The sequence below is a fragment of the Aethalodelphis obliquidens genome, unplaced genomic scaffold, assembly GCF_003676395.1.
Source record: "Aethalodelphis obliquidens isolate GAN/ISIS:26980383/991018 unplaced genomic scaffold, ASM367639v1 scaffold1, whole genome shotgun sequence".
Lineage (NCBI taxonomy): Eukaryota > Metazoa > Chordata > Mammalia > Artiodactyla > Delphinidae > Aethalodelphis > Aethalodelphis obliquidens.
The window spans coordinates 1,018,435-1,042,518 of NW_020837945.1; the positions used below are offsets into that span (position 1 = coordinate 1,018,435).

The 24,084-nt window shown below is 60.1% G+C and overlaps 1 protein-coding gene across 1 annotated transcript in view; it reads right to left on the reverse strand.

Annotated features, from left to right (window-relative positions):
- COL18A1 (collagen type XVIII alpha 1 chain) overlaps positions 1–24,084 on the reverse strand; it is a 94,893-nt gene that overhangs the window by 18,435 nt on the left and 52,374 nt on the right. Inside the window, 13 exon segments of the mRNA XM_027130020.1 lie at positions 809–835; positions 1,695–1,757; positions 2,551–2,709; positions 2,864–2,917; positions 3,224–3,310; positions 3,397–3,459; positions 4,588–4,614; positions 4,938–5,114; positions 5,479–5,555; positions 7,895–8,024; positions 10,006–10,065; positions 11,097–11,186; positions 17,947–18,494. Of these exon segments, the coding sequence (XP_026985821.1) occupies positions 809–835; positions 1,695–1,757; positions 2,551–2,709; positions 2,864–2,917; positions 3,224–3,310; positions 3,397–3,459; positions 4,588–4,614; positions 4,938–5,114; positions 5,479–5,555; positions 7,895–8,024; positions 10,006–10,065; positions 11,097–11,186; positions 17,947–18,494 (1,562 nt within the window).

The window sequence follows — 24,084 nt, forward strand, 5'->3', positions numbered from 1 at the left end:
GAGGGAACCGTGAGAGCGTCCGTGCCTGGAGCCGGCCCAGGCATCTCCGTCAAGGCGCTCGAGAGCCCTCTCTCAGGTCTGAGTGGCCTTGGTAGCTGAGCGTCTAACTCTGGTGTCCAGGGTCTCCAACCACAAGTGAAGTCTGGCCTCACCTGTGCTGAATTTCACCCCCGGCGGCAGCCTTTTCCCTCACTGTAAATCTCACCAGCTTTCCTCGTTTATCCCTGAAGCCCGTGCCCGTGTGTGCGTGCACGTGTTGTGTGTGCGCGTGTTTACATACCCGAGTCTCTACTCTGAACCTCGTCCCTCCCTCCAGGCCCCTCCAGTCCCACTGTCATCCTCCCCCTTCTCCCCACGGGTTTTCCCGGCGGACGAGTCTGGAGCTGCACCACCACGGCGGCCTCCCCAGTGATGGGCCCTCCCTCCTGGGAAGGCTGCCAGTTTGGCTCCTGGAGGGGCTGGGGCGGCCTCCCCAGGACCAGGCCTGTGTGACGGTGCTAGGGACCCACTCGGACCCACTGGGGCCCCAGCAGCACCTGACCGCCAGCAGCCCAACCCCGCCGCTGCGGCCCCCGGGACCCCAGGTTGCCTCCGAGACATCTGCTCGCGTTTCGTCCCCGAACCAGACTCAGGGGAAACGGTCTCGCAGGACAGACGTGGTGCCTGCTGCCAGGGCGGTTCCCGGCCGGACCCCACGATCAGCGCCCGGGAGCTTGACCCCTCGGCCGCCATGCCCTCACCCCCACCCCCTCGGCTGGCGGGCCCATCCCGCCCAGGAAGAGCGGCGGCACTGGGGCTTTGTCTGTACCTTGGGTCCTGGGGCGCCCGCCTCGCCCTGCGGGAGAAGAGAACAGTTACTACACAATCAGACCAGGGTGCAGGCAGTGAGAGAGAGCAGACAGCGTCTCACTTGCTTTATCCCGGCCCATGAGGTCAAGTTTTCCCCTTGTACCAACTACCTCTAAAACGCCAAGCGTCTCCTCTTGGCCCTGGCGCACCCCTGGCTGTTCCCACCATCGCCCCTGTTTCAGATGGGGATGGAGGCTCAGCCGTGGAGGGGGCAGGGCTGACCTCGCTGACAGCAACCCTCGCCCCCTGCCCCCCCGGAACCAGGAGGAGAGTCCTTTTAGCTCAACAGCTGCAGGGCAGCAAGCTCGGAACACAAACGGTTCCCTTAAAACTGGCCTCCTCTGCTGAGCCCAGAACAGCCAGGTTCTCGCTGAAAGATCACAGGGAAGTATCATCTCCAGGTGACTGTGTGGGCACCTCCCGTGGTCCATCCCCGAGAAACCACATGGAAACCACGGGCCCCGGTCACAGGTGTGTGCAGCCTGAAAGTTTCTCCATTATCAATGCAACCAAAATGGAAACTAGAAATAAATTGTCCAAATCAAGTAAAGCGTCGATACTCTTCAAAACCATTAGGCCAACCGTCACCACGGAGAAACAGCATCATGTAGTGAAGTCCTGGATTTTTACAGGGGCCCCAGCGGCCGGTTCTGAGCCAGCGTGGGAAGCCCAGGGTTCCCCGGCTGTCGGACCGAGAAGACGGCGGCTCCCTGTTGAGTTAAAGCCGTCACCGCCCTGCCCTGTGGCATTTCTCCTCTGTTGACCCGGGGCCACGCCACCCAAATACCCACACGCCGCCACGGCGCTAGGTCAGGTCCACCCTGGATGCCGGGGGAGTGACTTACAAGGCTGCCTTTCTGGCCGCTCTGTCCTGGTTGCCCATCTTTTCCTGGAGGACCTGGGGGTCCCTGGGGAGAGAAGAGCAGAGCGTGAGGCCAGATGGAGAACGATTTGGGTTAGCAGAAGACCATCTGTGCATCCGGCACCCGAAACACTCCCGGGACACGGCCCAGAGTCCCACAGCTCACGGGAGACCCGCCCACGTGCACGGTCAAGGGCGTTGGACAGTTCTGTTCGGGTTATTATTTCTTCCTTCCCCCTTTTTAGTTTAATTTGAGTCGCCAATCAAATTAGAGGGGATGAGAAGGGCCGCCAGCCCCACGGGGCGGGGGTGGCCTCGTGTGCAGAGGTTGGGGCTGGTGAACGGCCGTGGACTCTCAGTAAAGGGTCATCGCGCCTTCAGCAGGAAACCGCAGGGCCCACGGACTCTGTCCCGAGCACGTTTCTGGGTGAAAACCAGGTGCACACCCGTGGTTCCTGGGACCCAACAGCGACACCTCCAGGCACCTGCCAGGCCATGGTGCGGTGTCCCCAGTGCCAGGAGGGGGGCCCGCAGGGCCCAACGTGGGCCCCTCTCGGCCTCCCATCCCAGGCATCAGGGCCAACCCCGTCCCACGAGTCACCCCCGAGACGGCCTCTGCAAGGGCAGGGAGGTGAGCAGCTGTCATGTGGGCACCAGCGGGGCTGCCCACACAGGTCCCTCCCACCCGGGGGCCCAAAGACGGGTGCCCCCCCGAAAGGTTTTGGGCAGGAGGACGGAGGTGGTGAGGGAGGCTTTCGCCCAGACGGAGGAAGGCCCTACGTTCACTGTCCCCCCGACCCGGACGCGGACACGGGCAGATGAGGGGAGGCGGGCCTTACTGGGGTCCCAGGAAGCCCGGGGGGCCCATCCCGCCCAGGCACTCCGGGAAGGCCTGCGGGTCCGGGGACGTCCGAGCTGTTCATCCCGAAGCGGCCTGGCTCTCCGGGCAGGCCTGGGACGCCAGGGGGCCCAGGTGGGCCGGGGAAGCCTCGAGGGCCCTGGACACGGAAAACACAGAACCGTCACTGCATGCAGCACCGGCCGAAGGATGCCCACTGCCCCCCACCCCGCCAGGCCTCGCCGCCGCCCAACGGGCTCCGCTGGTGCTTGGGGACGTCAGGGCAGCGGCCACCCCGGCCACGGGTCACTCACGCGGAGGCTCTCCAGGTCACCACCAAACCCGGACCCCTCCATGTCGATGAAGGTCTGAGGGGAGAGGCTGAGTCACCAGAAGCCCAGACGGCCCACCTGCGGTCAGCCGGCGAGGCCGCACCCCCGCGCCAAGCTCCCCCTCGAGCACCGGCCCTTGGCGCTAACTGTGCAGGACTGTCACAGTGACCTTGAGCCCCCTGACCCCCAAATGAAAACACCCGAGGCAGGGCAGGGACCAAGTGCCCGGGGCCTGCACACGCCCCCGGGAGGCCGGTTCCGGACCCGAGCAGTGTGGCGTCGGAAGCCGAGCACGATCAGAGGCCCCTTTGCTGGGACCCGGGTGGAAGAGGGAGGACTCACCAGCCTGTCAGGTCTGAAGGAGGGTCCGGGTGGCCCCGGAGGCCCTTGGGGTCCTGGGGGTCCCCTCGGCCCGACCCCAGGATCCCCCTGGGAACAGAAGACCCCTGTCACACTGGGGTTCACAGCCCCACCTCGGGTCGCGCCCACCCCACGCCCAGCCGGTTACCTCTCACCTTCTCGCCCTTGGGGCCCATGTCTCCTGGGGTTCCTGGGAAGCCCTGAGGCCCAGTGTCCCCCTGGAAGACAGAAGCCAGAAGGCTCGGTCAGGAGTAGGCCCTGTGCCCATCACCGGCCAAGCCACCACCGACATGCGGCTCTGTGCCTACGGAGACGGGGCTGTCCTGGGGGCCGCAGGGGGGCACCGCCAACCTCGGAGATGCGAGGCTGCCACCAGGGAGCAGCGGGCTGCAGAGGTGACCTCGGTGTCCCGGGGACACCAGGCCGGAGGGTGGCACCCTGCCCGTCGCGTGTGTGCGTGCTCGCGTGTGCTGCGGGGGCGCTGAGGACAGCAGTGCCTCCGTGGGTGCTGCCTGGGTGAATGGGTGGAGGCCGCGCGGCCGGAACAGCCCTCTATGTTTGAGCGTCCGCACGCAGGGCGCGTCGACTCGAGGCCCCAGTGCACCCCGATCCAGGGGCTGGCTAATCCAGGCGCCGGACCCTGGATGCCACACGTGCACACACGCACCCCGCGCTGCAGAGGCTCCCCGCAACGACTGAGCCAAGCTCGGTCCTCAAGCGCAGAGGCCGATGAAGGACAGGCTGAGTCCACAAGAAACGTCCCCGAGGTCCTTCCTGACGTCCCCCCGGGCGTCTGCCGTGTCTCCGCTCAGTCCTGAGAGCCTCCCTCCCTGCCTTCCCATCACCATTTGTGGCTCTGTCATTTCCCAAATCTTCATTTGAACCCTCTTGTGTCATTTTATTCTGTTATTATCAACGAATAGCATTTGTTGATTTTTAAAAATCCAAACTGTCTTGAGGTAGAAGCTGTCTTATCCACCGTGACGGCTGACGAGCCTGTTTCTCCTGCGAGCGTCTCTCTTCTTCTCTGCGTGCTGTGTCCCCGCTGCACCGCCCACCCCCAACTTCAGGCTGTTCCTCTCTCACCTCTAAGAATCTGGAAGCTTTACTTTCACTTCTTTCCTGGTAGCCTAAACGCCTCAATACACACGCAGGACTTTGTATTTTTCTATCAACCGTTAGACTTATATTTTCTTAACAAAAGTTGCATTTTGAAAATGGCTTCATTTTGAAATCTCTTCAGTTTGTTGAGCTTAAAAACAGTCACTGGGTGGGAAAGAGGGGGAGCCTGGGGACTCATGCAAACGTCACAGATCACACAGGTTCTGAAAGAAAAGGCAACTTACAGGTTTCCCATCTTCGCCAGGATCACCCTGGAAAGTGGGAGAGAAACCATCAGTGACAGAAAATCACACCTGACCCCACTCCACGCTGAACACGGAAACGGACCCCTGTCCCCCCAGCCCCTCTGCTCCCACGAGAGGGTGGCTCTCGGCACGGGGCTGGAGAACCTTCCGTCCAGGGCACTGTGGCCATGTCCCTGCCCGCGGCCCTGGGCTGGCTCTGCCTGCCCCCCCGCCACCCTCCCGCTGCACCCAGGGAAGGAAGCGGCTGTCCGGAGCCCCAGGACCCTGCTTCCCTCTCCCCTCTGGCCAAGCCCCCACCCCCGGCTGGACGAAACGGAGACAGTACTCACGGGCTCGCCATCCCTTCCGGGGGCGCCGTCCTTACCCGGGGGCCCCGGGGGTCCCTGCGGCCCGGGAACGGGCTGTGCGTCGGGGCTCTGCACAGCCGGGCCTGCGGGACCCTGGGGACCGACCGGGCCGGGGGTACCCTGAGCGCCTGGTTCTCCTTTCTGCCCCTTCAGGCCTTGCTGGGGACGAAGAGGAGAGGGTACAGGCTGGGACGGGGGCACACACACTCGCCTGCATCCTGGGCCGGGCCCGGGATCACACAGCACGGGGGGGCACAGACAAGACAGGCGCAGGGGACAGGCAAGGGGACATGCTTGTGGACGCACACGGGGCCGGCATGGTGGTGCCAGGATGCCCGGCGTCCCCTACACCCGCCCTTGTGCTCTGGCTGGGGAGCGTCCCCAGCCGTGGACACCCAGTGCTGCTGGTGCCCGCGGGTACAAGGGGGCACAGAGGACGGCCAGGAGCCCCAGAACTCTGTCAGGGTCCCCGGTGAGCAGAGCAGGGGCTCCGCCTGCTCTGGGGTCCCCGTGGTGACCTCACCTCTTTCAGGCCGCCCCCAGGGCTCCACTCGCCCCCGTCCCACATGGCGACTGTGCTCAAGCTGGGGAGGGTCTGAGCTGTAGGAGGCAGAGGTGGCCGTCAGACCGTCCCCAGGCTGCCCCCTGCCTGGCGCTCAGTCCTGGCCGGGCCCTGAGCCCGGGCTCCAGCTCCGACCCTGCAGTCGCGTTTCTCCTCCCGTCTGAGGGTCTGCAGAATCCTCGCGACCCTTCCCCCCTGAGCGCCAGGCGGCGGCACCCGGGAGGGAGAGCCCCCGAGACCCTGGCTCACGTGCGGGAAGTGCAGCGCTGTTCTGTGCGGTGACCTAACCCAAGTCTCCCCTCGCGCCCAACCGCGTCCCTGTGGCTTCCCTGCGGGGAATGGTGACGGTGGCGGTGCCAGGACCTGTGGAGGGTCGGTCCACCCACCAAATCCGGCCAAAGCCAGCCTCAGCCCAAGCTAAGGACGGTTCCCACAGAGCTGGGAAAGCAACAAAACGGCACAGAGAAGAGTGCCTGCGGCATGGACGCCCGGCCCCAGCACATCATCCTGCGCGTCCCCCGCCCCCACCCCCGTCTGCGGGTTTTCCCTCCACTGGGTGCAAGATGGCGCCTCCCCTTGTGATGGACATGAATTTGGGGGTGGAGCTTGAGGCTGTTCCCCCGAAGCTTTCATCCAATAGCGTCAGCACCACCGAGTCAATTACAAAACGGGATTCAAGCCGCTTTCCAACGTCCCGCTTCCTGAGGGGTCTGTGCCCTTGCGAGGTCCTGATCTCACTCTGACAGTGCCGGGCGCTGAGCCTGGGGGCTGGACAGGACCTAAGTTTCCAGGGTCGCGCAGCCCTGGGGGACGTCCGTGCCCGTTTCCAGAAGAATTCGGGGCCACAACCCCCCACGCCCACCTGCAGCCGCCCCTGGGCTCGCCCTGCTCAGTACGCGAGCCGGCGGTGCCTGCTGGGGGCACTGTGGCCTTGGCCAGCCCCACCCCACCCCCCGCAGACCTGCCAAGTCACAGGTCAGCCACCGGGGGGCACCCCATCCTGCCCCGTGACACCTCCCAGGCCTCTTCCTGATGTAAGGCAAAATTAAAATTCCTGCCTCAGAAACATTTAAAACCGCAAAAATGTCGCTCAGAGAAAGCAAAGGCCTAAATGAGCCGGAGGAGACAGAGCCTGAGCCCGGGGTCGGAAGACTCAACATTAGCTGGACGCCCAGGCCGGTCCCCACGCTGACCCGCAGCGTCCAAACCCTGGCAGCCCTTCTCGGAGAAACTGACACACGGATCGAAAATTCACACGAGACTGCGAAGCACACAGAACGCCAAAGCAGCTTCGTCAAGGCAGCGCGAGGCTGGAGGCCGCACACCACCCGAGCCCAGGCTGATCGCAAAGCCAAGCGATCGGGACCGTGTGCGACGCTGTGAAGACGCTGAGACGGGCCGCAACGGAGCAGAGTCCAGACAGACCGGCACACGCACAGCTGCTCTCGGCAAAGGCCCCGGGCAACGCAGAGGCGCAGCGCGCTCCTTCCAATACACGTGCTGGAGCCACGTGCGAGAACCACGTCCTGTGGATCGCAGGCCCGAGTGAAAGCCCAAGACTGGCTGGCTTCTCAGACGTGACGCCAGCACCGAGACCATGAAGAACAAACTGCTAACTCTAATTTCACCCAAGTTGAAACCTTGTGCTCTTCTAAGTCACTATTAACAAGATGCAAAGATAAGCAGCAGACCGAGAGGATATCTGACAGAGGAGTCGTGTGCAGAAGATAAAAGCTCTCAGAAGTCGATAACAGGAAAACAAACGGCCCGTTAAAATTCGGGCGTGAGACTGGAACAGATTTTTATGAAAGAAGATATGGGAATAGCAACTGAAGGGAGACGTGGGCCCTGTGGCACGCAGCAACCTTCGTGGGCACCAGCACGCGGCCACGGGCAGCTGGGCACGAAGACACGGTCCACTTCCCAGGGTGGCCCGGGCGTCCGAGCCTGTGCACCCTCTGGGCCACGCGTGGGGGGAGTCCCTGAGCCCCCAAATGCTGCCCTACTTTGCAGAGGGCCTGAGCAGAGGCACCTCTGCACCTCTTCCCCGAAAACCAGCTCTCACATCCTCCTGGTGACCCTGCTGTCCCCAGGCGGGGAAGTAGCAGCACCCTTGGGACGGTCCCACAAATCCCTCAGGAGCAGCAGAAAGTGAGAAACAAAACACAGGAGAGACCACGTCCACGGAGCAGCTGAGGACCCGCAGCTGGGGCAGCGAGGGGGCGGGGCAGGCATGGGCCCTCCCCAGCAGGGTGTGCGTGTGACGGACGGGAGCCCCTCCTCTGCCACACGGACACAGACATGCGCTGGGCGCACACACTGAATGCACACGCACACCCCACTGACAAACACTCACACCACCCCAGCAAAGCTTTACCTCCTAACGAAGACACCGTGGCCTCCTCCTCAATTTCCTCAGTTCTGAAATCTTCCTGGCTGCCCACTCCAGCCAAGGGTGGAGAAGTGACTGGAGGGGCCTCGGGCAGCCGGGGTCCCAGGGGTGCGCCCTGGGGTGAGAGTGGGAAGCAGCTGTTATTCAGCGACGCGTGTGGCCTGTGAGCGCTGGCGAAGCTATCAGGTTCACATGCGTTCAGTCGTAAAATGAGATGTTTATGGGCTGCAGGGAAGTTATTCTTAAACCACCAGAGACTCCGTCACAGACAGGAAGAAGCTCTGGCCCCTCCAGAGCCATTTTCTCCTGGAAACTCCGTCACAGACAGGAAGAGGCTCTAGGCCCCTCCGGAGCCATCTTCTCCTGGACAGCTCAGGGGATGGGGGTCTCCTCGCCCTGCAAGTCGGCAAGTCCCCAAACCCCCACACCTGGAGGGATGGCTGAGCGCTGGCCCTCCCCCGCCACCTGCAGGGCCCAGGACGGCCCCTCAGAGACTCAGGGAGCCCCAGTTCCTGCCTGTGGTCCGGACAGTGACAGGCACGTAGCCATCACCACGTTGGACGCCCACAGAGGGAGGGAGCCTCTGCATTCACTGCACAAGGGGAGGGGTGGCCCTGCTCTGTGAGCCCGCTTCCCTGTCCCCAGAGGCACCCGGAGCTGCGAGGACGTGGGCACAGGCGCAGTGAAAACGCTTCCCGTGACCAGCCGTCCACACCTGGCACGAGCTCCCTGGCAACAGTGCTCGGGAGATGGTGCTGGTCTAGGTGCCCGGGACGGCATGCCTGTGAGGCCTGTCCAAGGGCTCCCCCACTGCCCGGTGGGCAAGTGGCACCTGGCGCTGGACACCAGGCCTCCCCCCTACAGCCACAACCCTCCGATATGGGGAGGGTCCCCAGGGACCCGGAGCTGGTCAGCCGCCGACACCTCAGACCCTGTGGGCGGGGGAGGGCGGAGGCACGGAGGACCACGGAGAGCGCGCAGGGAGTGCTGAGAGGCCGAGGGTGCCCTGGACCAGGCTGGGCCCCGCACAGAGGCTTCCGCACGGCCCCTCCTCCCTCCCATACTGCGGCCTCGGCCAGATTTTCTGAAGCAGGAGCTGGCAGGGATGGCTTCCTAGTTAGCGCACTGCGGGCCGGATGATTCTTTCCATCTCTGGCTGCCCCCGCCTCCAGTCTGTTAAGAGAGTCCCCATGGGGCTTCCCTGGTGGCGCAGTGGTTGAGAGTCCGCCTGCTGATGCAGGGGACGCGGGTTCGTGCCCCGGTCTGGGAAGATCCCACGTGCCGCGGAGCGGCTGGGCCCGTGAGCCATGGCTGCTGAGCCTGTGCGTCCGGAGCCTGTGCTCCACAACGGGAGAGGCCACAACAGTGAGAGGCCCGCGTACCGCAAAAAAAAAAACAAAAAAAAGAGAGAGGCCCCGTGGCTGCAGCGCTTCACGCCTTGGCACCGGCACAGTGGGGACGCCGCTGTTGCCGCAGTTTGTGCCCAGGGCCCCTGGGTGGAGATGGCTGAGGACCCCCGGCAGGGCCGGCGTGGGCACCACCCTCTGACACCCTCCAGGGGGCGGCCGGGCGCCAGAGCTAGCGCGGCTCCCCGAGAGCTGCCCTGGCCAGTGCAGGGAGCCCCGGCGTCCCTGGCGTGCGGGGGGCCGCCAACCGTCCACCCCAGGGCAGCTCAGCACTCCGTCCCATCACGGACCCTCAACGCCCAAGCCCTAAGAGGAGGCGATCTGTCCAAACAGGAGAAGGCGATGTCCCTGTCACGCCCGAGACACCCCCAGCCCTGTGTGTGGCTTTGGGCCGTGTGGGCTACAGAGCGGGGTTGCCCCTTAGTCCCTTATAGCCCCACAAGCTGACGGGAGACGCCAACAGATGCCAACGTCATTCAGACAACCGCACGAGGTCTGGACCAGACCCCGGATTCGAGAGAACGTTCCCCCCGAGGAGGCTCAGCTGGAAGGCGCGCCGGCCGCTCGGCCAGAGCTCTAGGCCCCCGTCTCCAGCGGGCGTTTGTCTTGGCCGCCCAGGAGCCCTTAGAATTCGCACACGCGTGTGCACACGTGTCCCCGACACCCCACCCTGAGGGCCCCGGCACTCACCAACTCCTCCCCGATACGCTCCCAGGTCTCCGCAAGCCCGCTGCCCAAGTCTCCTGACGCCTGCAGGGTTGACAGGAAACAAGCCAGTGACTGAAGCCCCCAGCGCCCCGGGAGCTCGGGGCGGGGCGAGATGGCGGGCTGGGTGTGGGGGTCAGGGTGGTCCTCAACAGGGCACGTGTCCATCAGACCACTTAGAACAAAAGGCCTGCGGGAAGCGAGCTCAGCGACTGGCCGGACACACAGACCCGCACGAAACGCATTCCTTCCTCTCCACGGGCCATCCTGTCCCGGGACGCTGTCCTGGGAAACGGCTGAGAGGGGAGGCCCCGCCCAGGGACCCTCGGGGGCTGGGACTCAGCGTGAAGGTCATGCCCCCTCTCGCCTGCCCTGCTCCCTGCACACGGCTGAGACCTGGGTTTGCCCTGGGGACACAGGTCTCCTGCCCGTCTGTTCTTCACACACCAGAAGTGGTGTGCTTTCTGCCTTAGGTGCCACGGGACAGTGTGCACGTGCACGCACACACACACCACACATTACCGCGTGTGCGCGCACACACTACTGCACGCGCACACACTACTGCACACGCACACACTACTGCACACGCGTGCACACACACTACTGCACGCGCACACACACACTACTGCACACACACACTACTGCACACGCACACACTGCTGCACACACCTGCACACGCACACACACTACTGCACACGCACACACGCACACACATACTGCACACACGCACGCACACACACTACTGCACACGCACACACATATTTTTTGCTCTCGTGACTACTAGTGACTCTATCGCCAACTGGCTATTCTAGGGGTGATTTTTAACCTTTAGGTTCTGTAAGTGTTTCTGTGTGGAAAGTTCTAGGCAAGGGAGGTTCTTTCTCAGGTTACAGGTAGATAGAAACGTAATCCCAAGTAACATCGACCCAAAGTGGCATCTTTCAAAAGAGACCTTTCCGGCCCCGTTACTTCGGGTTTCCAGGCGAGGCCACCCCACTCCCGGCCTTGAGTCCCTCCTCCCACAAGGTGGGGGCGGGGAGGGAGCCCCTGCCTGAGCCCGGGCAGCGGCCACTCACCCTATCGTCATCGTCCTTCTCATCCTCATCCAGGCAGTGCAGGGGGCTCACCTGGGGGTCCTCACGCAGCCTCAGGTCCGAGATCAGGCCCTGCACAGAGGGGAAGGTCACCAGGGGTCCCAAGGCAGGAGGCCCAGGGCGCAGGGAGACCCCGACTCAAGCTGCAGCCAGCTCGGAGCCCGGCACGTCTGAGGCCAACCCCAGGGGTAGCACCACAGCGGGGGACGCCACAGCGGGCGGCATCACTCCCTCCCTCCTTCCCTCTTCAGCATGAACGCTCATCACCCGCTCGCGGGCTCCGCGCTCCCTCCGTGGCCCCAGCCCCACACTAGGTGCCAGGACACAGCACAGACACATCTCTCGGGTCCCAGTGCAGAGAACAGGCCAGCAGTGTGCAGTGTCCTTGGAGGTGGTGTCCCCTCGGGGCACGAGGCAGGCGGCACTGGCCGTGGGGAGGTCGGGGCAGCAGGCACGGAGAAGATGCGGGACCCCCGCTCCTACAGAAAGCCCAACGCTGGGGCAGGGCCACCACCAGCTGGAATGGCACGATGGCCGAGGACCTCAGCCTGGCTGTGCCGGGGCCTTTGCCATGAGGTCTCCTGTTCCCCAGAGGGTGACACAACCACAGGTTCTGAATCGCCGCTGAGATCGCGGAGACACGTGCGTGAGGCCGCTGGACCCCGGGCCTTTGGCGCCCTTTCTAGAAGCTTCCCTGCCTGGGAGTTACGAGTATTTACACATGCTTGCCCGGTATTTCTTTTGTTTTCATTTTAATCCACGGGATTTATCAGGCCATCTTCTCCTGAACAGAGACATTTCATCGAGTCTAAGATGCACGTTCTCACAGCTCTTAATACAGACCAGTTTAGGTCCGGAGCCGGCAAACCTTCTCAGTCAAGGGCCAGACGGTGCATTTCCAGGTCTTTGCTGCCGCTGCTCTGCGGCTGTGTCGGGAAGCTGACCACAGACGGCTGGTGGACGCTGGACGCAGCTGCTCCCACCAGACCGAACAGGACACTCAAACATTCACACCTCGCAAAGTACTCGTCTTCTTTTGGTTTTACAGCCACTTAAACATGCAGAAGCCTTTCTAGCCGTGGGCTGTATGAAAATAGGCCGCGGGCGGGAGGTCCTCGGGCCGTGTGCCGACCGGTCAGGTTACTGTTTACCCCCTAAGTGCCCTTCACACTCCCTTTATCACTGATCCCCCGTCTCACGGCCATCCTGCTCCACGCGTGACCACAAGATGACAAACACCCCCGTGCGTCCCCATGAGCCCTCGCCTGAGGGCTCCACGCCTCTCTCTGGGCCCAGCTCAGGCCACCTCCTCCAGGAAGCCCCACGGACTCCCTCCCAAGGATCAGCACCTCCGGACCCCGGTTCTGCCCGGCTCCATACTCCCCCTTGCACCTCCACTCCCACTGATAGAGGCCTACAGGGTGGGACACCCCACCTCCCTGCGTGTGTGTTTGTGTGTACACATCGCGTGTGTCACGTGCACGTGGATGTGCACACGTATACATGAGTGTATAAGTGTGTCGTGCAGGTATGCGCGTCATTGTGTGTGAGCGTGCCCCTGCATCCGCATGCTTGTATGTGCACACGTGGGTGTGTATGTGCACAGGTGTGTGTGCACGTTCAGGCGAATGAGGTCAGCTGGCCCACGTGGGGGGCTGAGGGAGAACCCCACAGCCCCCCGTTACATGAGGTCCTCATGTCCCCAACACAGCCAGGCCTGCGGGGGGGGAGGGGGCCAAAGACACAGGCGGAGAGGAGGTGCAGGCGGGGGGGTTCAGCTCCGCAGCGCACGTGGACCGCCCCCCTTTCTCAAGTGAGCACGGGGGCTGGCCTCAGGGGCGGTGGGCCCTGCTCGGGGCTCCCAAAACTGCTGCGGCCTCACCAGCCGACGGGGGCACCAAGTCGCCGACAATGGCGTCCTGTCGCTGGTTGATCTCCGAAGGTGGCGAGAACAGTGTCCATGGGTGGGAACACGGGCCACGTTCACTGTTTTCCCCACCTGACCGCAGCTCATTTCAGAAGCTCTAAGGCAGAAGCGCCCGTGGCTTCGTGGCCAAGGCCCATCCTGCCTGGCGAGCCCCTCCTGCAGCTCCGACCCTCACACCATGGCAGGAGGCTGCACGCTTCTCACACTCAGGATGACCAGCAGTTCCAGAAGGTTCTGCAGGATGGCCTGGCGTGGACCAGCACCTGCCTGGTGATGTCTGGGCCTCCAGGGGAAGCTGACAGACCACAGGGCTGGGGGGCAGGGGTCGTGGTCAGCACTGCCGTCCAGGAGCCTGTCCCCTGGCTGGCGGGAGGGAGGTGGCAGCGTCTTCCCGGAAGTGACCAGGCATGTGGAGTGCAGCCTCCCTCAGTCTGAGGTTAGCCCATTGTTTCAGCTGAACCAGCGCAGACACCTATGTCCAAAGCTGAGTCCAGCTGCTTCTGCCCTTCACATCCAGCTGCATCCTTGCCTGCCCTGGGTCCCCCGTCACCGGCCCCCTGAGAGCAGAAAGCCACGGTCTTCTCTGGAGCCTTGAACCAGCCTGCAGAGTCCCTGCAAGGCCCACCGTCAGGGTGGAGCTGGCCCCTTCTCACGGCAGCCATTGGGGAGCTGAGGCTGTGTCCAGGGCTGGACATCACTGGCGGGACACAGGATGGCCTGACCGACCACGGGACTGTATAGGCATCGGGGTCCCTGGGCCCCGTGTGGTACGTGGATCCTACGGGCAGAACCTGGTTGCGGGTAGAGGAGAGGCTGTGAGGGGCTGGCAGCCTGCAGACCACCCAGGGCTGAAGCTCCGGTCTGAAGAGGGATGGTCCACTCGGCCGTGATGAGGGTATTCGGCCATGGGCAGTGGCTGGTCTGTTCCCCCCTGGAACCCTGAGATGCTCCAGCCACCAGGGAGGGCAGTGAGCTGCCGGGAGGGGCGTGTGGAGGTCTGTGTGCGGGAGGGCACACGTGTGTGCATGCACGGGGGTTGGTCACTGGGCTCAGGTCAGTGGCAGGAGCATGTTGGGGATGGAAATTCTCGGCCCACCCACAGCCCTGCTGGAGGAGGGACAGGGCGTCTCCAGGCGACAGAGAATCACGCCAGGGGCGGCACGAGGGGCCAGACGTTCAATTTCTAGAAAAGCCACACTCTGAACAGCACCGGGGCACTTCGTGTGTGACAGTGATGCAGGAAGGTCACGAGGCTCCTGGCAGGCAGAGGGCATCTGGGCATGACCGTCCCCACACGGACACTGTCCCGTGAGGCGAGGGTCCCCACACCAGCCGGCATCAGGCCAGCCACTCAGCAACAGGCTGCTGGACGCCGGGAGGAGTGGGGAGCAGGACACGCCCGAGGCCATGCTCAGCTGGGAAGATGCCAGCAGCACAAAGGCCACAAGACCCGCTGCACACGCTGGACGGACTTGCAAGCAGAGGTTGTGAAATCCAGACCGTCTGAAATCTGTCCAGTTGCTGCCTCACTAGGGCCACTGGGCTTAGAGTTTGTGCAGACGACCAGAGCCCCACGCCGTGAAAGCGCATCCCTAGTCACTGGTGCTGGGTCCATCTCCCTGGGACCCCAGCTCCGGGCACCCCAGCGTTCTCCAGGGGCCTCCCACACCCCTGAGGGGTGCCAGGGTGTCTGCTCCATCTGGAAGGGCCATGTCCTGGCCCAGGGCAGTGGGGCTGAGCAAGCCTGGACAGGGGGTGGGTGGGGCCCAGCCCTCCTGGGCCTGCTTCGCCCGTCCTCACCCCCGGCCCCTCCCTCCTCTGCTGGCTGACCCCCAGGTTGCCTGGTCCCTTGTCACCTACCCCGGCTGTCTCTGTGATTGGCCCACACCACCACTGTCCCACATCCCGTATGTCCTGAACTGAGTGGCTTCTGACCAGCTTCCCGTACCAAGCCCCAACTCCTCAACTATTCGCGTCAAATTCTATTACAAGGAACTCTCTCCCCATTTCTCCATTTCATGAAGTCAGGGAATTGCATGACTGCTGCAGGAATGTGACCAGTTACAGTACGGGTCCAGGTCAGTTCAGATGACTGACAGAGGAGTATTGGGAGAAGCTGGTGACAGTGACCTCTGGTGCCCCGAGCTGTCCCTCAGTCAGGGCCAGCAGGTCTGGTGTGGCTGGACTTGGGGCCACAGCGAGAGGACTAAGGGGTGTCAGAGGATGCCAGCACTTTCCCTGCCCGCTGTGCTCCATCCTTGGGGCCAAGCCTAGCGTGCTGGTGGGCACCCTCTTAGCGTCAGTGGCCAGTCACTTATTCCTTATATAACATGGCCAACAAAGCCGCCTGCTGAGGAAAATTCACAGCCCCCAGCGCCCTCATCACAGAACAGAAGCAGTGAATGTTCAACACGAGGTGCACAGCTGGGCCGTGTCTCGTGTTCCCAAGCACAGTCTTGCCCTGGCCCAGTACCAGTTTCAGACGAGGGTCCCAGGAGGTCTGAAAAAACAGATGACTAAACCTCAACAGAAACCGGGGTAAAGAGGAAGGTGGCTTCATAAAGAGAAAAGCCAACGGGAATGAGAAAACAGGAACACTTTCAACAAAGAGAAATTAAGTCGCGAAAATTCAACTACATAGTGTTTGAAATAGTTAAAAAAAAAAAAAGAATGAGGTCAATAACCACCGAAAAAGAATTGGAAGTAACATTTTAAGCAGAATGTTGCAACAACTGGGTGGAATTAGGGACTTCCCAAGAAATATTTATTACAAAATAAGCTCAAGAATAAGAATGAACGTGAAAGACCAAGGACGCTCCTAATTTTTGTGACGGGAGAAAACAACAAAGGGTCTGCAAGGACCTCAGGAGGGGGGCCGTGCTGAGTGCTGGGTGGTCGGTGAGGGGCTGAGCACCCTGCTCCGGAGACCATCGGTGGGGACACCCTGGCTCATTCCGCACCCGAAGCTCTGTGCTCATCTGGGCCAAGTCTTCGCAGTCACACGTGTGAGTGATGTTTCCCCAGGAGTCTGAATTCAGAAAGGCTGACAAACCCTGTCCTAAACCCGTCTTGTCTACTCCTCCCCCCAGACAACACGCTTCACCTCTCACTTGGCTGGAGTCTGATCAAACTCCCAGAGAGAGATTCCTGGAACTGGAGTCCGAGGGGACAGAGGAGTCACTCCACACTGGACCCAGCTGGAAGTGGCATGTTACGGCAGGGGGAGGGGCAGCACCCTAACCCTGGTAAGCAGGGCTCCAGACAGAGCCGGACAGTGCCCTCTGCTTCTGTCTCTCTAATCTTCAAAGATTTTTCTGGGTGTCTATTCCAGGCCAGATTTAACCACATAAACACTTTAAATATCCCAATGGTTAAAAAGAATGACTAGGTGAAAAGGCAAATGAAAAACTGGGAAATAAAATCTGCAGTGTATAAAACAAATGATCAGTGGCTTACATACATAAAGAGTTCATATAAACCAATAAGAAACAATGGAAGCCATTAAAACAAAAATGCAAAGGACATAAACGGGCTAGTCACGAGAAGAAGTACAAATATCCAGTAAACACGGGAAACATTAGTTTGTTTTCACTCACAACTAAGAAATGCAAATTAAAACACCCAGACACTGTTTGCCTACGTATCTAACTGGCAAGTGTGTTTTGCACAGACGACCCCAGCCTGGTGAGCCCCTCTGGCTGTCCTCGAGGCAGGAAGGTGGTGACCTCTGTTAGCACCGTGAGACAGGCAACCCATCCCCACCAGCACATGAGCAACTTTTCTTTTAAAGTGTTAAAGAAACATGGAACTTATGGGAGAGATTTCCGTCTGGAAAAGCGTGGGAAATCTCACGACTCGCCAGCCCACGCCGCCCCTCCCTAGATGGAACGGCTCTCTCCAACGTCTCTCCAGTTAAACAAGTTTGAGGATCAACATGAAAACACGAAGAGGCCCAGTTTGGTATCAAAGTCCTGCTGGCTCCCAGACCCCATGGGTGAGAGTTCCTGCCAAAGGTGAAAGGTCAGCTTTCAGAACCGAGTCACCAGGACTTAGAACAACTTTAACCAAGCAGCCTTTGTCTGGGCAATAATTAACTTTCTGTCCCCTGGGGACACATCCCCCATCAGCACACACAGGGACCCCTGTCTGGACCACCGGGCGGGGCGGGCCAGCTGCAGAGTGGCTGCAATGTTAGAATTCAGGGACTCGTGGGCCAGCGCTTGCTGGGGGTGCCCACGCACTGCTTCCAGGAGGCGGGCTCCAGCTAAAGGTTCCAAGAACTGCGAGGGCCGAGGGCCCAGGAGAAAGACCCCACTAGGATCTGGGATCTGCCTCCCCCCAGAAGTGAAGGCCAGGGCCAGGCCTGGGGGAGGGGGCTTCCCTGGGGACATGGTAGAGACCGCCACATGCCGGTCACCGCTGGGGAAGTTCTGCCCACGCTGCTCTGAAGCGGAGGCCTGCCCTGGGCTCACCAGCCATGGGGCCACTGCACAGTTTGGCAAAAATAATAACCAGCACGATGAATGTTGGTGCGTGGCATGAACCCCCTGGCCCAAACTCAGCGCTCCACTGCCATCTTGAAATTCTTAATTTTCACTGTGTGTGGTCTGCTGCTGGGCCTGGACAAAGCCCCCGCTCACTGATGGGGGGAGCACCACACCCACGTGCAGACACACATATGCACACATGGGGTGGGGCCCCTGACGGTGGCAGACGTGGGTATCCAGTGAAGAAGGCAGTCCCAGAGCAGCAGGGGAATAAAGCCCAGGGGGAGCTGGGTGGACCAAGGGCCTGCTCCCCCGGGGTTTTCCTGTCCTCGGAGCCCCTGCCGCAGCAGGTGGGAGCAACCATCGTCCCCATCCCCAGCCTGCCCCCCGCCCCGGTGCTGGCAGCCATTGCGGTTACCTGGAACTTGTCAGGGTCTGCTCGGCCGGCCTGGGCCACGAAGAGGCGGGCGTCGGGCTCCAGCTGCAGGCCGCGTGGGGAGCGCGCCAGGGGCTGGCGCTGGACCTCCTCGCAGTCCACGAAGAGCGTGGCATGCACGCCGTCCACGGCGATGGCCAGGCGCGTCCAGCGACCGTCCAGCGTGGGCAGCGTGAAGCTGGCGGCCGTGTGTGTGCGGGCGGCACCGGGCTCGGTGTAGAGCAGCTGCACCTGCTGCCACGCCCCGCGCGCTGCCGCCAGCTTCACGCCCACCAGGACCACCGCCTGCGCCGCGTCCGTGACCGCGAAGAGCACGCCCGCGCGCGCCGAGGCCGGCCGCACGTGCACCAGCAGGGAGAAGTGCTGGAAGAACGTGCTGGGCAGGAGGCTCCGGGCCGCCCAGCCGTCACCACCCATGTCTGCGCCGAACTCGTAGGCGGGCCCCACGTCGGGGTCGTGCACCAGGGCCACCTGCCGCGGCAGGGGCTCCCCGAGCAGCGGCTGGAGCCCCACCTCCATGACCTGGCTCTCTGTGGAGAGAAAGACAGCAGTGAGGCGGCGCACCCCCAGGGAAACCGAGGCCCGGCTGGCCTCCCGCCCACCAGCGGGGCACGACAGCCACCTGCCTGTCCAGGCGCCACGCCCGCCCCCACAGGCTCGCTGCTTCCAAGTGGGGCGCAGAGACCCTCCCAAATTAGCGTGGTGGGAGGGGCAGGGGCACTGCCCGCTGGGGACCCTGTCCCCCGTTAGCACAAGGAGCCACTGCCAGGTGCCGAGGGCTCGAGCCCGCCCCCGTTCCCACAACTGGAACCACAGGAGGAACGCAGCAGACGCTGGTCAAGGTACCCTCACCCACCCCGGACACTGGTGTAACTTCAAGACATCGAAACGTTACAAAAAAGAGAGAGATGCACACAGGGGGTGCCCTGAGCTGCGTCTACACTAGGAACGTCCCGGAAACGAGTTACACTCCTAGGAAGGGAGGCCGTAAAAGGGGCCGCGTTCCTTGGGGGGCCCTGCTTAGCTGTGGTCTCCAAGTCTGCTCACACTTGGTACCGCAAACTCCTCCCCCGCCTCCCAGGTTGCTGGGGGTCCTCCCAGCTGGTGGCTGCTTCGGGGGCTCCTCACTGCCCAGTGTCCACACCAGGTGCCACACACGACCGCCCGACCGGGACAGGGCTGCCTGATGGACCACCCTGGCCTCCTCCCTCACCGACCGCCACACTCTCGGCCCCACACCGCTCCACCCATCCTCTCAGTTACCCCGCGGGCTTTCGTCCCTCCGCCTCCTCGTGTGGTCAGCGGCCCCCCACCAAAAGGAGCCCACTCGGCAGCACAGGCCCAGGCTGGGACACAGCCACGGCGCCTGGACCCGCCTGAGCCGTGGGTACAGCAGGGACACTGCTGCTTCCTGGGCGTGCAGGGGCCACTAGTGGCCTGGACTGATGATTGCTGGGACTGGGGGTGTCCAGGGCTGGGGGCGGCAGGGCCCACCTCTCTGTACAGGGGACGTGGTCACTGGCCACCCCAGGAGGGGGAAACACCATTGCGAGGAGAGGCCGGTTCACCAGTGGCTTCCCTGAACGCCCACACGGCCGGGCAGAGTGGGGACTTGGGGGCCGTGGTCTGGCCAAGGGCCCCCCCCCAAGGCCTTTTCTCTTAAGACCCCCCGTAGGGCTTCCCTGGTGGCACAGTGGTTGAGAGTACGCCTGCCGATACAGGGGACGCGGGTTCGTGCCCTGATCTGGGAAGATCCCACATGCCATGGAGCGGCTGGGCCCGTGAGCCATGGCTGCTGAGCCTGTGCGTCCGGAGCCTGTGCTCCGCAACGGGAGAGTCCACAACAGTGAGAGGCCCGCGTACCTCAAAAAAAAAAAAAAGACCCCCATAATCGGCGTGGTCTGCCTCCAAAATGAGGTCCACGGGGAGACGCTCTCCTGGGGAGCGGCTGCTGGCGTGTGGGTGTCCCGACCAAGGCGCGGATGAGCCCACCCGTGTGCACGCGACCATGTGTGCAGGTGACAGCGTGGCTGCGTCCGTGCGTCAGTGTGTGGTGGGCGCCTGGACTCTGGCCCCCGAGCGCAGGGTCAGGCCGACCCAGGACTTCCTGGGACAAAGCAGAGGGAAGAAAAGCTGGACCCCAACTTCCTAAGACAAGCCGTGCCTTTCACAGAGCACCCTGAGAACAAAATATGAAAAGAGAAGACAAGAGGTGCCCACACGAAGACCAGGGCTTTGGGCACCCGCCGGGCTGGCCCCTCCCAGATAGCGGCGTCTCTGTGTGGCCCCGACTCCCCACAATGTGGGCTCCCCCTCAGCCTCACCCTGCCCCTTGCAGGTAAGACCCCTATGCAGACGAGAAGTGGGGAACAGCCAGGGCAGTGCAGACAGCAGCACCCACGGAATGAGGCCTGGCCTTGCGCCTGCCCAGGGTAAACGGCCCCCTCACAGGGGCAGGGGGTCTTCCCCAATACCCTGGGCTCTGGGAGGCCAGCAGTCGCTTCCTGCTCAGAGACAGACACTGCTGTCCACCCGGACGGCGGCTGCTATATTGGTCCCTTTGTATCAGAAGTGCCCAGGACCCAAGTGTCCACTCGGGGAGATGCTCTAAGATTAGGAAACAGGACCCTCACCAGCATGAGTGCCAGTGGCCCCAGTGTCCCAACTCAGCTGCCCCCAAAGTTAAACATGGATGTGCCCCAGCAGCGCCCTTCCTCCCAGGCAGCTAGAACTTTTCCAGATTAATTGAGAACACAAGATGCAGCAGCCGTGGACGTCCTGGGCTGGAAGACAATAGCGTGTTATAGAGACAGCCCAGGGACCCCAGAGATGCATGAGCAGTTCCTTTCCAAAGTTCTCCCATTTCCTCTCCATGAAATTCTCCATGGTTCCCATCGGGAGTAGGCCTCCGAATGCCACAGCCCTAAGATCACTGCTCCGTTCTCCAGTTACAGGCGTCCTGGGCGGGGGATGTGGCCACACCTCCCTGCAGATCTGGCAGCTGCTGTGCTGGAGGTGCTGGCCTGAGGCGCTGGCCCAGCTGTCTCGGGAAGGGAACCAGTATCTCTCCGGAGAGCGAGTGCCCAAGCCAAGCTCTGGGAGCTCCGAGGTACGCCTTCCTGGGAACACAGTGGGTGGCACCTACATAAGCCAGGGCCCTCTGGTCTGCCGCACTCGCTTCAGATCGAGGAATCGGGGACTTGCTAGTTGAAGACAGTTTCCCTTTCAGCAAACAGGCCAGCCAGGACCAAGTGGGGTTTAGCCCAGGTACTTAAGGTCGGCTCAACATTTGAAGATCAATTAATGGAATCCATCACATCAACAGAATTAAGAAAAATCACATGGTCCTATCGCTAGATGCAGAAAGAGCGTCTTATAAAATCCAACGCACGTTGTGATAAAAACTCTTAGTAAACCAGGAATAAAGGTGAACTTCCTCAAGTTGGTAGACTATCTACTAAAAACCTACAGTGAACATCATACCTAATGGTATACTTAACAGTGAGAAACTTGAAGCTTCCCCACTAAAACCAGGTACAAGGCAAGGATGCCCCCTCTCACCACTCCTTTTCACCATAATAGCTAACGCCATAAGACCAGAAAAGGAAACAGAAGCACACAGATTGGAAAGGAAGAAATAAAACTATCAATCTGCAGATGACGTGAAAATCAAAATGTAGAAAACCCAAAACAATTACCCAAAAAATACTCCTGGAACCACTGATAATGGCAAGTTTGTAGGATATAAGATTAATGTACAACAGTCAACCATTTTCTATATACCAGCAATGAACAAGTGGAATTTGACATTAAAAACACAGTACCATTTACACTAGCACCCCCAAGATGAAATATTTATATTTATACCAGGTATAAGTATGACATATATGCGTACAAGACCTACATGAGAAAAGCTACAAAACTCCGACAAAAGAAATCAGAGAAGAACTAAATGAATGCAGAGATATCCCATGTTCATGGACAGGAAGACTCAATGCTGTCAAGATATCAGTTCTTCCCAATTTGCTATAGATTCAGTGCAATCCTAATGAAAATCCCAGCAAGTTATTTTGGGGCTATAAACAAGTCAGTTCTGAAGTTTATACAGGGAGGGAAAAGACCAACACACTACTGAAGGAGAAGAACAAATTTGGAGGACTGACAGTGTCTGCCTTTAAGACTTATAAGCTACGGGAATCAAGACACTGTGGTATTGGTGCAAGAGAGACAAACAGATCAACGGAACCGAACAGAAAGCCCAGAAATAGACCCACATAAATACAGTCAACTCATCTTTAATAAAAAAATCAAAGGCAATACAATGGGGGAAAGATAGTCTTTTCAACACATGGTGCTAGAACAACAGGACATCACATGCAAAAAAAAAAAAAAATACTCACGATGGATCACAGACCTATATGTAAAATGCCAAACTCCTAGAAGATAACATGGGAGAAACTCTTGATGACCTTGGCTTTGGCAATGACTTTTTAGATACAACACCAAAGGCACAATTCATGGAAGAACTGACAAGCTGGACTTCTGTGCTCCAAAAGACACAGTTACGACAACGAGAAGACAAGCCACAGACTGGGAGAAAAAAGTGCAAAACACGCATCAGATAAAGGACTGTTATTCAAAATATATAAAGAACACTTGAAACTCAACAATGAGAAAATGAACAGCCTGATTAAGAAATGGACGAAAGACCTGAACAGACGCCTCAGCAAAGCAGACACACAGATGGAGTTAAGGACCTGCAAATATGCTCCACATCAGCTGTCATCAGGAAAACGCAAGTTGAAACAACGAGGGACTTCCCTGGTGGTCCAGCAGTCAGGACGCAGCACTTTCACTGCCGAGGGCACAGGTTCAGTCCCTGGTTGGGGAACTAAGATCCCACAAGCCACGTGGCTCGGCCAAAAAATATATATATAAAAATAAAATAACAATGAGATATCACTATACACCTATCAGAATGGCCAAAATCTGGAATATAGACAACACCAAGTGCTGACGAGGCTGTGGAGCAACAGGAACCCTCATCACCGCTGGTGGGAACGCAGATGGGTGGCTGCTTGGGAAGACAGTCTGGCCGTTTCTTACAAAACTAAACAGACTCTTACCACAGGATCCAGCAATTGCTTTCCTTGGTATTTACCTAAAGGAGCTGAAGACTTACGTCCACACAGAAACCTGCCTGCGGGTATTTACAGCAGCTTTTCCACAGCTGACAAAACCTGGAAGCAACCACGCTGTCCTTCAGCAGGTGAACACACAGACTGTGGCCCATCCAGACAACGGAACAGTGTTCAGAGCTAAAGAGAAATGAGCTATCAAGTCAAGAAAAGCCATGCAGGAAACTTGAATGCATGTTCCTAAGTGAAAGAAGCCAATCTGAAAAGGCTACAGGCTGTATGATTCCAGCCATATGACGTTCCGGAAAAGGCACAACTGTGGAGACAGTAAAAAGATCAGTGGCCGCCAGGAGTCGGGGAGGAGGGACGAACAGGTGGGGCGCAGAAGATTCGTAGCGCAGTGAAAATACCCTTTGCGATACTATAATGGTGGATACATGCCATTTACAGTTGTCAAACACACGACGGAACATATAACACTGAGTGAACCCTGAACTTTGGACTCCGGGCGATTGCGATATGCCAGGGCAGGTTCACCAATAACAACAAATGTACCGCTGGGTGGGGGTGTTGACAGTGGGGAACTCTCTGGACCTTCCTCTCAAGTTTGCTAGGAGCCTAAACTGCTCTAAAAACAAGTCTGTTAAAAAAATGAGGCAAATGATAAAAAGTAAGTAAATATCGCAGCCCTATTATATTATCAGACAAAACAGAACTCAAGAGGAAAGGCATGAAGTGGGACCAAGGGGATGGTAATTTTGACAGTCCACCGAGATGTGATGAGCCCGGTACCACCCCGTGCACCCAGGATGCGTGGCAGAAAGGGGAGGAAGTCCTCATTCACGATGCAGACCCTGGGTCTCTCTCCTGCCCTACTTTCCCGTTAAGATGGGACATGACCACCTCAGTAAGACAACCTGATCACGTGTCTACAGAAAGTCCATCCTGCCCCGTCCTCACACATGGCAGTGGTCACCAAGTC